Source organism: Thunnus thynnus, chromosome 4 (assembly GCF_963924715.1).
Source record: "Thunnus thynnus chromosome 4, fThuThy2.1, whole genome shotgun sequence".
NCBI lineage: Eukaryota > Metazoa > Chordata > Actinopteri > Scombriformes > Scombridae > Thunnus > Thunnus thynnus.
Window position 1 is genome coordinate 7,846,874 of NC_089520.1, and position 15,284 is coordinate 7,862,157.

The 15,284-nt window shown below is 41.0% G+C and overlaps 1 protein-coding gene across 1 annotated transcript in view; it reads left to right on the forward strand.

Moving 5' to 3' along the window:
- The window catches only part of il17rd (interleukin 17 receptor D), a 34,476-nt gene that overhangs the window by 1,465 nt on the left and 17,727 nt on the right, over positions 1 to 15,284 (forward strand). Inside the window, exon 2 of the mRNA XM_067586373.1 lies at positions 13,798 to 13,852. Within this exon, the coding sequence (XP_067442474.1) occupies positions 13,798 to 13,852 (55 nt within the window). The remainder of the gene's footprint in view (positions 1 to 13,797; positions 13,853 to 15,284) is intronic.

The window sequence follows — 15,284 nt, forward strand, 5'->3', positions numbered from 1 at the left end:
AACTCCTTTAAAGAAAATAGTAATTAGAAGTTTCTTCCCTTTTGTAGCAAGTAAATATGTATCTGGTATATAATATATGTATATAATCCACTAAAGAGCACTTTAAAAAAAAGCTCAACAATCATCCCAATGCCAACAGCCAAGGTTGAGGGCATATTTTTGCAGCCCAAACAAAAGCAGAAAGGTTAAAAGCACAAAGGTTAAAGCAGAAATAATGAAGAAAAAAGCTTCTACTTGGTGCTGAATTACACAATTTGTAGAAGGATAAAACACAAAGCTTCCACTTCTTTCAACTGAGTTATGTGGTTTGGGTGTATTGCAGGTAGTGAAGCTGATTTCCTGCCTTTTGTGTGTTCTGTAAAAAAAAAAAAAGAAAACATTTGATGTGGAAAACTGGACCCACCGCCTCCACACTGCTGGTCTGCTTTTTCACTTCAACATCAGCTTTGCTTCTGGATCTGAATGAACCACTATTTAGTCTGCACCATCATGGTTCAACGTGGATTTTAGCGTTAAAAAGAAAACTTTTCTGCTGACAAACGATCTTCAGATACCTCACAACTTTAGCACGATGACATGTTGTTCTTTACTCTTTTCCTCTCGTGCAAACAATCGTTTCCTTCGGAGCTGTTTACATTTTTTTTCCTGAATGATAAAGAACAGTTATTGATCTTTTCTATAGGTTTTCCTGCTGTTTTATGTCAATCACCGTTTCCTGAAGTCCAAGATGCATCCTTAAATGTTTTGTCCCGACCAATTTACTATATTAGATGACTAAAGAAACCAGAAAATACTCACATTTGAGAAGCTGGAACATTTTTTGGGCATTTTTTCTTAAAAAAAAGTTACTCAAAACAGTTAATTGATTATTAAAATAGTCGTCGATTAATCTCCTGTTGATCGACTAATCGATTAGTTGACCAATCGTTGCAGCTCTAGTTCCAAACTCCACTTGTCATTGAGAAAAGTGGAGTTGATGTCGCTGCCAGTAGCTGCTCAGGGTTACAGGTTGCCATAGTAACCATGCCGTACTCCCATTGTTACTATATTAACTAGTTTTTATTAGTTTTCCGTTATGCTCAGGTGAGGTCACCTGTGTGTAAGTGTTCGTAAAAATTAAGCAGTGTGAAAGACGTGTGTGTGTGTGTGTGTGTGTGTGTGTGTGTGTGTGTGTGATGTGTCTGAAAGGTGTGTGAGGTGATCTGTTTTTCATTCTTCTTGTGTGGACAGTAGAACTATCTGATCGTCTGTGTGTGTGTGTGTGTGTGTGTGCGTGCGTGTGCATGCTCTACAGGTTTTAATTTTCCTGTGTTGATAGATGACTCCTACCTGCCTTTGATGCCCCGTATGCGTGTGTGTGTGTCTGTGTGTGTGTGTGTGTGTCTGTGTGTGCGTATTATCCTGGTTTCCTCTCTCTGGCTTTGAAGTGTTTTCTACAGGAAGCTTCACACTGTTTACTCTGCTGAAACATTCCTTCCTGCAATACCCCCCCACCCCCCCACCCCGCCACCTCCCCCCAACACACACACACACACACACACACACACACACACACACACACACACACCTCCCCCTCCCTCTCCCTGCTTCCCCTTTTCTTTTCAGAAACGCACACATCAAAGCTGCAGGATGGGGGTGTGAGGACCTGCTATTCTACAGGTGTGAAGTTGACAGAGCTCTCTGTGCCTGTGTGTGTGTGTGTGTGTGCGCCGCTCTGCTAGTTTAACATGTTGGCATCATGTTTAAAAAGTGTATTTAGACAGAGATGAATAATTGGTTGATTAATTGATTAGTTTACCCCCCAGAAATTAATCGTCAACTATTTTAAAAGCTAAACACGCTCTAGGATTTCCTGCTTTCATGTGTCTCATTTGTTTAATTGAGAAGATAATCAGTAGATTAATTGAGAATTAAAACAATAATAAGTAGTTGCAGCCCTGATTTAGACATTTTTCAATACTAATGCACGTGTGTCTCTTTCTGCACAACACCAAAGTTCTACTTTTTCTTTGTTTGCTCGCGAGAAAATTTTCTTTCAATGCTGTGACTTCTTTCTCTGACACTCGAAAGTTGTTTTTTTTTTTTTAACATTTGTAAGAAATTAAACTTTCAGTCTTGTAGATTTCAGTCTCAGTTAAAGGTCGGCTGTGTTCAGACGGGACATTAACGTCGCTCCTCATCCGTCTCAATGCGTGTCTGCACAGCAAATACTCACCATCATCTGCCAAGAAATTTGAACCCGGCTTCACTTTTGCCAAAAGGCCACAAGCAGCGTCATCCGGACACAGCGTACATGAATTACTGTAACGTGAACGCTGCGTTTTTTTTGTTGTTTTTTTTATTGTTTCCTGTTGTTTGTTGCTATAGAAGATAAAATAATGTCTAATTTTAAACAGGTTTAAAATCCTTCCTCTGTATTATAAACAGCTGTGCGGTGTTTTGGCGTCTGATAAACCTCAAACTTTTTTTTTTTTTTTTTAGATCTGTAACTCAAACCGTCCTTCCTGGATCATATGTCGTTGTTTCACCCATACGTGAAACAACACGGCCGTAAAAACGTATCCCTTTGTGTTTATGAATGCAGGGCTGTTTTTGGTCTTCACATCCCACCACAGTGGGATGAAACTAAGCATCCTGACTCTTTGTGCCACACGTGTTCACATATAAAGATCCTTTTAACAACCTGTTTAAGTGTTTAATCAATCGAATAATCAGGTTTCTCCAGCAGAAATATGTCGGCTGAGAAAGGAAATCAAGTTTCTCTGTGCTTGAGGTTTTCAGAAATCAGGTTCCTGCAGAAAGTCAGAAATGATCAGATGATTTAAGTCTCTCACACATCTGCTGAAGTCATCACATCTGTCTCAGCGGAGGAAGGAAATCATTCAGCTTCCTCTTCTCTCTGTCCCGCTCTGGATTCTTCATCCTTCTTTTTCTCTCACCCACTCCCATCATTTAAAAGCAGGTTTCCCCCCCCCTACCCTCCACCCCTCCACCCCCCTCCTCTGTAACCATGTCATGTATCCCATCATCCTCCAGGGCTTCAGTGTGTTTTTGGCATCAGAGAGCCTCAGAGGGCGTCACGGCTGGGTGGGCGCCCGATGTGAAACACGTGTGTTTTTCTGGTTTTTCTGGCGACTGAATCAGGCAGAAGGTGAAGAATCGATGCTGCAGTTCCACCTCTTACATAAAACATCTCGAGCCGTTTTCACATATGAACTCCGGGCGTAGGTACGGACGTCGAACGGGGTCGCCGCCCTTTCGCACACACATGTAGCTACACAACAGGTCCGTGTCAGACGTGTTCTCACTTATTGGAGATACTCCGTTTGGTTTAGGTGAGGCGTGGCGTCTGGATAGAGCGTGCAGGAGACAGGACGTGACGCAAAAAAGTACGCTGCGGTTGCCGTTTTTTAAGCTTTTCACCAAAAAATAAAACGGTTTTAATTTTACAAGAAATCACAGGAAGACACGTCTGCCATTAGCGCAAAACAACGCAGCTTATCCGACGTCAGCCGCACGATAGAAACCTCATCGTTCACTGTGAATTCTCTGGTGAATCCACCGCTGTATTCACACATGAGCTCGATCAGACATTACACGGACTTTGCACTATGGAGCTGGCAGGGTAAAGTCCGTTTAATGTCCGCTTCAACCGATTCGGACGTTTGCATTCTGGCGTACGGCTCCTCTGGGTAACGTCCGGAGAGCTTCAGGGTTGCAGTGCATGTGTGTGAAAGTGTGGCTTCAAGGAAATATTTCTTCACTGTGTCATTCTGGGATTTTTAGAGGAGAAATGAGTTACAAATGTGACTTTAGTGCTGTTCTTTCATGAAGTAACGACACAGACATTAAATAAGGTTTTAGGCTCAAAGTCGTTACTGAAACTTGAATGAAAATGTATCAGGAAGAGGAGATCTAGTGGAGTCTTTATGTTTGTGTTTTTGGCCCACATTTGTTGCTTCAAAGAATACTTCACCACACATTTACCTTTTTAAATATAAAAAAAAAAAAACCTCTGCAGCTCAGCCAGGTTGGATCCGCTGCAGTCACAACAGATTCATATCACAGAGTCTTTCTCTCGTATCCCCACAAGCCTGAAACTTTCTGATGCGTTCGGGTCCGACTGGGAAATTCTTTTCTCACGTCGTGCACGATGAAGTGGTTTTATTTGCAGAGAGATGTCCTGGTAGCTCATTAAAGTTCTGACTTATTGAATCAGGAAAAAAAACAAAACAAAACTGTGCATAAATCATGAGGGGATCAAAGGCGTGCGATTGGCTCGTTGCTTTGTTGGCGCTCCCATATGTCAGAGAGCATTTGCATAAAGTAGAATCTTTTTTGAGCCTTTGAGCAGCACCAGCATGTTTTTTTTTTGCCAAATTTAGACTATTGTATTAAAACAAACATCTCGTCTGCTTGTGTGAAGACGACATTTAACATCTGAGAACTTTGGCTTCTTTTGTTCAGTGAGGAAAAAAGAGGTTTTTGTTGAAAACCGTGTTCACTTTTTTAGGTTAAGTATAGAAAAAAAGAGTAGAGCTGCAAAGATCACAGGTCACATGACTCCGTTTCCCAGATTAAAGCCTCAACACACTACACATGTACAGTGTTGTTTAGTCCCGGACGTCAGTTTCTGTCCTTTTCAAAGGAAGTCGGGGTTTGTCCCCCCCCGTCCCTTCTCCGCAACGAGTCTTTTTTTTAAAGGACAAACCGTCACAGCGGGAGACGAGTAGCTCCTCCTGGGTGAGGAGGAGGAGTTGTGATGAAGAAGAGGGGTGGGGGGTCATTGAGGAGCAGTCATGCAGGATGAGGAAGCTGCAGGTTTTGTTCATGCGGTGGGAAATCTCTGGTTGGCTGCTCCCGAACACACACACACACACACACACACACACACACACACACACATGCAGACGCACACACACACACGCACACACTGAGTTTGCATTGTTGCACCTCACTTTTGTTTCCAGCTTTTTCTTTTCTGGTTTCCTCTGGAGTTGCTTTATTTTCCTGTTCAGCAGCAGATCAATAGACCAGTCAAATCAAATAGATCACATCTGGTCACCTGAGACACTAATGAGAGACACACAAACAAGACAGGAAACACAACACAGCACTCTTATACTAATATTCATCATCATCAGATTTTTACTTCCATTGATGAACAGTAATCAATGATCACTGATATGAAGGACAGACTGGCAGGTGTTTGATTTAATAGAATATGAAAATATTATTATGTGTGGAAAAAGAAGTTCTCACCAGATGTAACAGAGCAGTTTTATATTATTTCTAACGTTTTATGGAGGTATAGTGAGGTAGTTTACTTCTCTGTTGATTGACTAATCGTTGCAGCTCTATAGTCTAATCGCCAAATATTTTAACAATTGTTTGAATAATTTTTTAAGCAAACATACCAAACATTTGTTGGCTGCAGCTTCTTAAATATCTGCATATGAGGCTTAATGATAAACTTAATATTTTTGGATTTTGGACAGACAAAGCAGGACATTTGAAGATGTCACCATGATGTCTATGAACATTTTTTACCATTTTATAGACAAAACAACTAATCGATTAATCGCTATTTAAAATAATAGTTATTTTCAGCTGTGATACATTGAACACTATCACACACTTATTATGCATTCACATAATGCTCAGAGAGGTCAACTGTGTTTATGGTTGGTTGTCATACAGCACTGTGCAAACGTTTTAGGCACTTGAAGTAATGTCATGCTGACATTTTTAAAGCAACTTTTAGTGCCTAAACGTTTGCACAGTGCTGCATGTTGATGGATCGCTTCATATTGTCAAGTAAAGTGAAGGTAACTTTCTCTGATGGTTGTATTCTTACAGGTTTTGCACCCACCTTCCGCTGAAGGAGCATCTTCCAACGTTTAAGGATCGTTTTTCTATTTATAGTCATATTCCAGTAAGCTGGAATATCAAATTGTAAATATTTGGTGTAGATACTGGAAATCTCATATCCTGTGTTGGACTGATGTGTTTTCAGGCTCACATGCTGAACAGCTCCTCTCTGTGTCCGCTGTAGATCTAACAGTGTCTGGTTTTTCCATCAGCGTGCACCTCTGATGATTTATAGATCTGCTTGATACATAAGGAGGAAGCCTACCTCTCTACACATTTTCCATCCTCGCTGAAACTCCAAAACAATAAAAAAAACTAGCAGTACTCTGAGGTAACTGCGAAGCCGAGCTGGAGCGCCACCACCTGGTGACCTGCCCCGTTACTCGGTTTGGTCTCAGGCTGGTTGAAGCTCCGTTGTGTGTCTGTGAGCGCTTGTTTTATGCGTCAGCGCAGCCCAACATACATACTTATATAACTGAATCTGATCAGCCGAGGATGACGTTTTTAAAAAGATTGTCAGTGTTGATTAGATCTCTTCTGCCCTAACAAGACATAAATGAATTAGAGACCTGATCTAAAATAGACCTGAGGATCATTAGACCTGATCCTGAATGTGGTGGACTTGAACAGCCCCAAACAGAGACAGAAAACCAACACTGGTTTTCAGACACGGCAATAAATGTGATTTTTACTGCACGGTTTTCATTCTTCATCTGCATCTTTTTTTTTCTCCTTTGACGATGACGCACCACCTGATCAGAGCTGGTTCAGAGAATCCAGGAGGATCCACTCGAACATAAGACTTGATACACTGAGACAGCAATACAGTTGGACCCTACCAGACCTGACTCTGACCTGGTCTGGGTTTGGTTTCAGCATCCGAGCGGACCTCTGTTGACCTCAGATGTAGACGTGGTGTTGGATAAGCTAGTTAAACTTCCATGCAGTCACACACGTAGTTAGTCCAGCGCAGTCATTTTCATCCCATGTGGAAGTGTTTGGAGGTGTGTGTGTGTGTGTGTGTGTGAGACAGGAAGACATTAAGAGGAACAGGGCTGAGTTTTTTAGCCTTGAGGCTGAACAAGACCCTCATCAGCTTCACACAAACACGCACACAGTGTCAGTGTCAGGCTCTTTGTGACTGTTGAACTCAATGTTCTCAAGTCTTTTAAAGAATGAAAATGAGGTTCAGGCTGTTTGCCAATTTTGTTAAGCAACTGACTTTTAGAAAGTGGTTGATCTGCACGTCCTCATGAAACAGAACATGCTGGAGGTTCGGCGACTAACTGTTGTAACTAACAGCTAACGTGCTAACATATTAGTGCAACAAGTGCTTCAAATTAAACAACAAATGCACTCAAGATACAAACGTTTTCTGATCTGACACCCCTGTCATCTTTTGTCTCGGCTTTCCAGAACCGTTACAAATCACTGCTGACAAATAAATATGTTTTATGATGTGAAAACACTTTATGGTGAAGGTCTGGTTGGGTTTAGGCACAAAAACTGCTTGGTTAGCTTCAGGAAAAGATGGTGGTTCGGGTACAGGTTACTACCTCCTCAAGGTAAAGAGACTTTTGTCATCATGGTTACAATAATAATCACATGGTTAAAGTAAGGGGACGAAAAAAGTGCTGAGTCACGGTTGTTAATGGGAAACAAATGATTCCTCTTATGTTAAAGAAGGATGGTTTGTTGATATCCATCCACCCAGACCTCCTCCCTACATGCTATATATTAATATCTCTGGATTTTCATAATTATCACAGGTGATAGACGGCTTCTGTCTCTACTAGCGCTAGCCGGTAACAGCAGCCCGCTAAGCGAACAATAAAGGTTTTCTTCAGGAGACATATTTGTACCATGATCTCCTGTCTGAAGAGCGATGCTGCATCTCCTTTATGAGCAGACTTTATAAAACTGGATGGAAGTCTGAACATTTGGTGCTGAGCTGATTTTTTTTTTTGAACCGCAAGCAGCAAAGACATCTGGGACTCCTGGCCGAGGTTGTTGAAAAAGGTTCTGATACAGAGAAACAGGAAATTAATAGGCAACAATTTTGACAGTCAATTACTCATTTATCATTTTTTTTTCTTGCAAAAAAATACCAAATATTCTTCGGTGGGTCGCAGCCTCTCGAACGTGACAGTTTGCAGTTTTTCTTTCTACTTTCTTTCTCTCTTCACCAGTGGATCCAGGAAATAATCGTTAGTTGCAGCTCTTCCAAAGTATCTGCAATGATTAGACAATCGACAGAAAATTAATTGGCATCTACTATGATAAGTGATTAATTACGAATTAAAGACGAAGATAGTGTTGGTCCATTGGGCGGACAAAGCAAGACATCTGATGACGTTTTAATGACATTTTTCACTATTTTCTGATATTCAAACGATCGATCGAGACAATGATTGGGAGATTTATCTAAAACGATTGTTGGTCGCAGCTCTACTTTGTCTGGATAATATATAGTCTGAAATTGGAAACATTATCCAACCAGAACGTTTCTATCAGTTCGTACCGTGTGTGTGCTGATTAAAGGTCAGCTGCGAGCGAGTCTTGTGTTCTCGGTCTCACATCTGGAACTGGTCTGGTCGCCCCAAACAAAACGAGGGAGAGGAGAAGTCTGCTACGTGAACCCTGAAAGCTGTAATTGAAGGAGTTCCTGTTTAATCAGATTTCTCCTTCTCTTCTTTCCTCTTTCTTTCTTTCTTTCCTTCCTTCCTTCCTTCCTTCCCTGCAGGTCTGGTGATTACTTCTACCCCGTCATCCTTCTCTCCTTTCCTTCGTTCCTCATATCTTTTCCAGCCTCCCTCTTTCCTTCCCTGCAGCTCTGTGATTAATTGCCGTTGATGTTCATCTAACTGAGCCTGCAATTAGCTGTCTGATTACTACAGGAACTGATTGTGTGTGTGTGTGTGTGTGTGTGTGTGTGTGTGTGTGTGTGTGTGTGTTTTGGGGGATTCCCAGGGGGAAATTCTGCTCTCTTCAGGGTTTGAACTTTTGTGTTTCCCTGTGTTTATAGATTTGTAGTTCACTTCTGTTCTCAGCACGTAGTCCAACCTCCTAAACGTTGTCTGCTTTTTTTTTTTTTCATTACTAGCAATTAAAGGATAGGTTCACATTTTTTCAAGTCTGTCTTAAAACAACAGTCAGGAGCCCAAATAAACATTGAAACATGTTTTTTCTTGCTGTAATCATTCCTCCTGTTCATACTGACCATTAGAAGATCTCTTTATAATACAATTACAATGTAAGTGATGGAGGCCAAAATCCACAGTCCTCTTTCTGTGCAAAAATGTATTTAAAAGCTTCAGTCATCCAAATGAGTCAAATCAAGTAGATATCTTTCAATGTTACAGTCTTTTTAGTGCCAAAGTTCCTCTTTATGTTACTATACTTCCACCGCAGCTCAACAGGGAAACACAAAGAGGGAATTTGATGCTAAAAAGAGTGTAAATGTGGCAGATATCCACTTGATATGATTAACTCAGACACACTGTGGATTTTGGCCTCCATCACTTACATTAAAAGCACATTTGAAGGATCTTTTAATAGCCGGTATGAACAGGAGGAATGATTACAGCGAGGAAAACCTCTTTCTCTGTTCATACGGGACTGTTGTTTAAGACACACTTGAAAAATTGTGAACCTACCCTTTAACTTTTTCCCTTCTTTTCTTTGCAGTTGTTTACTGATGTGAGTCTGTCTGTTCAGGCCTCAGGCGGTGTGTGAGTGTGAGTGTGTGTGTGTGTGTGTGTGGGGGGGGGGGGATAATGATTATTACTAGTGAGAAACACCTGGCAACAGGAAGGAAGAAAATTCTCTTTCTCCGTCTGTTTGAAAAATTGTTAGTTGTAAAGTAAGTATGATGGTTTGGCTGGTAGTGGTGGGCGGGGTTAAAAAAAAAAAAAAGCAGCTAAAGTCTGAATTTCTAAGTATTATGTAAGTCCAGTTGTTTTCACACTGTAGGACCACTATGCTGAAGTTCTGCTGACTCATCGGATTCAGACCTCAGCGTTCAACGTGTCAGTCAGACATGTTGAAAAGAAGAGTGAATGTAGTCGGTAAAATGAGCAGGAAGTTAGTAAAGATGTTTTATCTGTGTATCAGGAGGTTATGACACATCATGAGAAGGCACACGTGTATCTTTTATCTAATTTAATTCTACATGGACATGACAATCAGGGCTGCAACTAACAACTATTCTCTATATTAGTCTCATAGTTAGTTGTTTGGTATATGAAATATCTGTAAAATGGTGAAAATTGTTGATCACCGTTTCCCGAAGGCCAAGATGACGTCCTCAGATGTTTTTGTCCCGACCAACAGTCCACAACGACAAGATATTCAGTTTACCGTCATAGAAAACTAAAGAAACCAGAAATATTCACATTTAAAGAATCTGGAACCAGAAAATTTGACATTTTACCTTAAAAAACGACTCAAAACGATTAACGACTAATCAAAATAGTTATTAGTTCCCTGTCAATTGACTAATCGGTTAATCAACTAATTGTTGCATGAATATAATGTAATACGAATGAATATTTTCTTGTTTCTGTTTCTGTCTTTACTGATGAAACTGAATATTATCATTATTATCATTTTTCACCATTTTCTGACATTTTACAGACTGAACGACTGATCGATCTACAATGAAAATCATAATTAGGTGCAGCCTTAAAAATAACATCCTTCACATTCAGCCACTCAGTCGACGATCTCTGCCAACATACAAACTGTGTGTTAGTAGGGAAATGTTTCGGGGGGGGGGGGGGGGGGGGGGGGCAGGGCGGCGTCTCAGTCTCAGTGCAACAAATCCGGAAGTCTGCTTTTTTTTTTTTCTTTCTTTTTTTGTTGCTGTCGGTGAGAAAATTCCCTTGATTTTTAATTAGGTCCCTGTTTCATGCTGCCAGCGGGACATCTGTCACGCAGCAGCATGAAAACCTCCAAAAGGTCAAAGGTCAGCAGTGGAGGCAAACAGAAGACAAAATATATAATTAATAAGAACGTGATTGGATGGAACTGTGTGTGTGTACGTGTGTGTGTGTGTGTGTGTGTGTGTGTGTGTGTGTGTGTGTGTGTGTGTGTGTGTGTGTTTCGAGGACATTTTTGGAAAGTGAAGACATTTTCTCTGCTCTTCACTTCTTCAAAGAGCTGTTTGATGGTTTTAGGGTCCAGGTTCGTGTTTAGTTTAAGGGCAGGGGAATGTATTATGTCAATGAGGGTCTTCACAAGTATATAATTACAAACACGTGTGTATGGATGGGTTGTTGAGGTACAGTGGTTGCTAATAAGCACGCTACACCTTCTATAACACACACACACACATATATATACACACACAGTGGGGTGTCTGTCTGATTAGTTTCAGGTGTGTGTGTGTGCGTGTGTGACCATAGTCTGACACCTCTGTAACAAGCCTGAAGCCGGAGAGCTGCTGTGAGAGTGTGTGTGTGTGTGTGTGTGTGTGTGTGTCGCACAGCAGGGCAACATGAAAACAAGGTCAAAGCTGTAAAACTGCTCTGCTGAAACAGTCGACAGCTGAAACGTGCCTCATGAGAATCCGTGGCTGCGTTCCAGATCGTGTACTCTTTCTTTTTTACTTTTAGTACGTACTGCAGCTGCCCTCACAAAGTACATATTGTTTTACAAAGTTTGCACACAACTGGGACAAACTACTTCGTCATAAAGCCGCCGCTACACCGGCCTCTGTCATCTGTCCGCTCTCTCTCTCTCTCTCGGCGGTCGATGTGACGCATCTTCAGCCGCCCAGAGGATTGTGAGTCAGAATAAGCAGAAAAGCATCCTTGTTGTACTGCATTTGACATACTATGAATCATTTTCTGGCATAGTAAAGTAGTACGAGTGTTGGAACGCACCCCATGTTTTTGTGTGGAGACGCAGAGAAAAGGATTCTGGGTAACTGTATCTCGCAGAGGCTCACAGGGGAGCTGACGGTCACACCTCAGTTTATCTCAGAGCTCATCGTGTGTCACTGGATCTGTCGTCCTTTGTGTCACATAAAGCTGCTGGGTGGTGCTCGGAAGAACATCCAAGAACTATCAATAGAAACAAAGAACCAAACAGCTCAAAGTGGTTTTTGGTTAATTTGTTTTTTTTAAATTTTTGGCTTCAGTCTGTCTCGTCGATGTCATCCAGAACAGAACAACTACACACCAGACTGTCAGTAAATTTGCTGTAAACATTCATGATCTTCACAGAATGAATCCAGATGTTTTTGATGATGTTCTTCTCAACTTTTACTCTAGAAATACCAAATCAGATTTTTCAGTAAAATTTCTAGTAGAGCTGCAATGATTGGTCCATCAACACAAAAGTAATTGGCAACTATTTTGATAATCGTATAGATGTTTTTGTCTTTTTTTTTTAAGGAAATATGCAAAACGTTTGCTGGTTGCAGCTTCTCAAATGTGAAGGTTTGAAGCTTTTATACATGCTAGTAAACTGAATATCTTTAGATTTTGGACTGTTGATCGGACAAAACAACTTCTGATGACGTCAACTTCGCCTCTAAGAAATCTGTCAATATTTTCTGATGTTTTATAGACAAGACGATTAATCGAGAAAATAATCATCAGTTGCATCCCTAATTTCTAGTACAGACACTGTTCACCACGGAGCCTGGCAGTTTTCATGGGATACAGTTTTATTAGTGCTCACGAATTACTGTCAAGTTACCATAGCGACAGAAACTGAAGTGTTAGCGACAGGCGAGCAGCTACAAACGCTGACTTCCTTCCTTCATACTAATAATAGTTACGTTCTCATCAGATTCATGACATTTGTCCGTTTGTTGTGAGGCTACAATCCCAGTCAGCTTTGTTAGCTTAAAGTTAGCTGCACACACACACCTGAGCAGGATAATGTAGCCTCATGTTAAACCAGACTAATGAAGCACTAGCATAGCAACATTTAGCCTGCAAACAACCCATAACGTTCTCTCCATTGCAAAAGAATATCTGATGACATGATTGTCTAATCCTCGAATACAAGATGACGCCCACTTTCTCAAATGTAATTTCCAGAATAAAATATCGTCTTATATTCAGGCCACTTTAGTCTTTTTGCCTAAACTGATCGGTATAAAAACTTGCAAAGAGACAGAAGCAAATATAAAGCTTGCAGGTCACGTAGACATGCAAGTAAGTCCATGCAAAAAAAGGACAATTGCAATGAATAAAATGTTACATAAGTCTGTTTACACCATGTAGATCCCATAAACATATTATTAAAATATCAACTATCATGTTATTTTCTGTTAATTTGTGCACAGAGACTTATAAAGAAGCCTGAATGTCTGTTTCCCTTCACTTCATTCTTTCAGCCTGACATCTTGTTCATGTTGGGCATGAGACTTATTTTGCATTATCAGCAGTAACTGATGCATCCAGCCGTCACTTCAGGTTGGCACAGAAGATGTGGTAACAGCTGTCAGCAGCAGCAGCTGTCTCAGTATTGATTATCACGATTTAAGAGTTGTTATTTTCTCAGCGTCGACTTACAACATCAGCCTGCAGAGCTGCTTCATACTGGTTGTTGGAAGTCAACAGCTCATCCTCCCTTGTTCCTGTTTTCGTGGCAATTTTTGCTAGTTTTTCTGGCTCTGGCACAAGAAGATGACGTCCCCGCTCTTAATACTGCTTACTTAAGCTGTGATTGGTGTATTACTTTATTATAAATGGGGGAAACAGCCGTCACAGCATGACACCAGATCTGTGGACACTGACCCACTGGCATCTGTAGAAATCCTTATCTCTGAATAAGAACGGCAGCCCATGTATGATTTCATTGATTTATAGTCGCCTGACTAACCTAACAAACAAAAAGCAAGTTTCTAACACAGAATATTAAGAGTGTTGTTGTTCTTTTTTAAATATCATGTGGTTATCTCTCTCTCAGGTGCAGTCTGGTACAGATGGAGGTCGCAGGTTGGCCGTCACCTTCAGAGCTGACAGTGAGTAATCTGAATTATTGGAATGTTTTACCTTGAATGGGTGGTGAAATCTTCTTGTTTTTACGTAGTTGCCCGGTACTTTATGCACTAGAAAAGGGATTGTGATGTCTGTCAATCTCTGACAATCATCTCCAAAACTAAAGTGGAGTGTCTTAACTATTTCCTGTGAATATTTATATTCATCTGATGGTAAATCCTCCCTAAATGTTAACTTAAAATCAATCACACAATTTGATCAGAGCCCTAAATCATCTTTTATCTTCCATCATGTTACCCAGCGTGAAAAGCTGCACGTCCCCTCCTCACCTCCCCCCCTCCTCACCCCCCACCCTCCCCCCGCATCTCCACCCACATCATCCCCTTCTTCCTTCTTCCACGTCCTCCTCTTTTGTTCTTTTCTCTGTAAAAGTCAAGTTCCTGAGCCGTGGCCGATCCCTGCCTCCCGCTTTTGTCCGTGACCATGAGCGAGAAGCACTTTCAGATTCCTCTTTGTGTGTGTGTGTGTGTGTGTGTGTGTGAGAGAGAGAGAGAGAGAGAAAGAGAGAGAGAGTCTGTCTGTTTGCAGTTTTCAGGCATACCTATATTAATCTGCAAGTTAACTATTTTAATTTTCTTCCTGAAAATAAAGAGGAAAAAGATAGAAACCATTAAAAGAAACAGAGTAGTAATAATAATAAACAGGTTTACTCATTTTTCAGGAACAAAACGTTCATGGCAAGAAAAGAAAAGAAAATATGTTGAAACCATAAACCTTCCAGGATTCTTCTGCAGCTTCCAAAAAACTGATGTTTGTACATCGTTAATAATGTTATGTTGACAGAAAAAAGGGAGAAATATCCTGATTCACATGCTGAGATTCTCACCGCTGCCTTTGGACAGAGCCATGCTAGCTGTTTCCCTCTGTTTCCAGTCTTTATGCTAAGCTAAGCTAACAGTCTCCTGGCTGTAGAGTCATATTTAACCGTACAGACATGGGAGTTGCATTGATCCCAAAATGTCAAACTATTCCTTTAAACACAATGTATCATCATCACTACTCGGTGTTAGCAGACGGTTGTTTAAGAACACGAGCGAAATTTTTTGGCAGTGAATTTAATTTCTCTGCAGAAGTGATTTCATTTAATCTGATCTCAATACATATTATGTCAGTAGTTGTATGCAGGTCAGAGGTCAGAAGGTCATGAGACTTTGAAACGATGATGCAGCTTCCTCTTAAGAACAGATTAAATGAAAAGTGTCGAAACCCACCAGCAGTTTAATCCAAAGTAAAGCACTGAGATGTTTTAACATGACAATCAGAAGCAGCTCATTGTGTGTGTGTACTGAGGTGTGTGTGTGTGTGTGTGTGTGTGTGTGTGTGTGTGTGTGTGTGTGTGTGTTGGGGGGGGGGGACACACCTCACTGCTTCCCTTTTCCTCTGAACCTCCAGCTG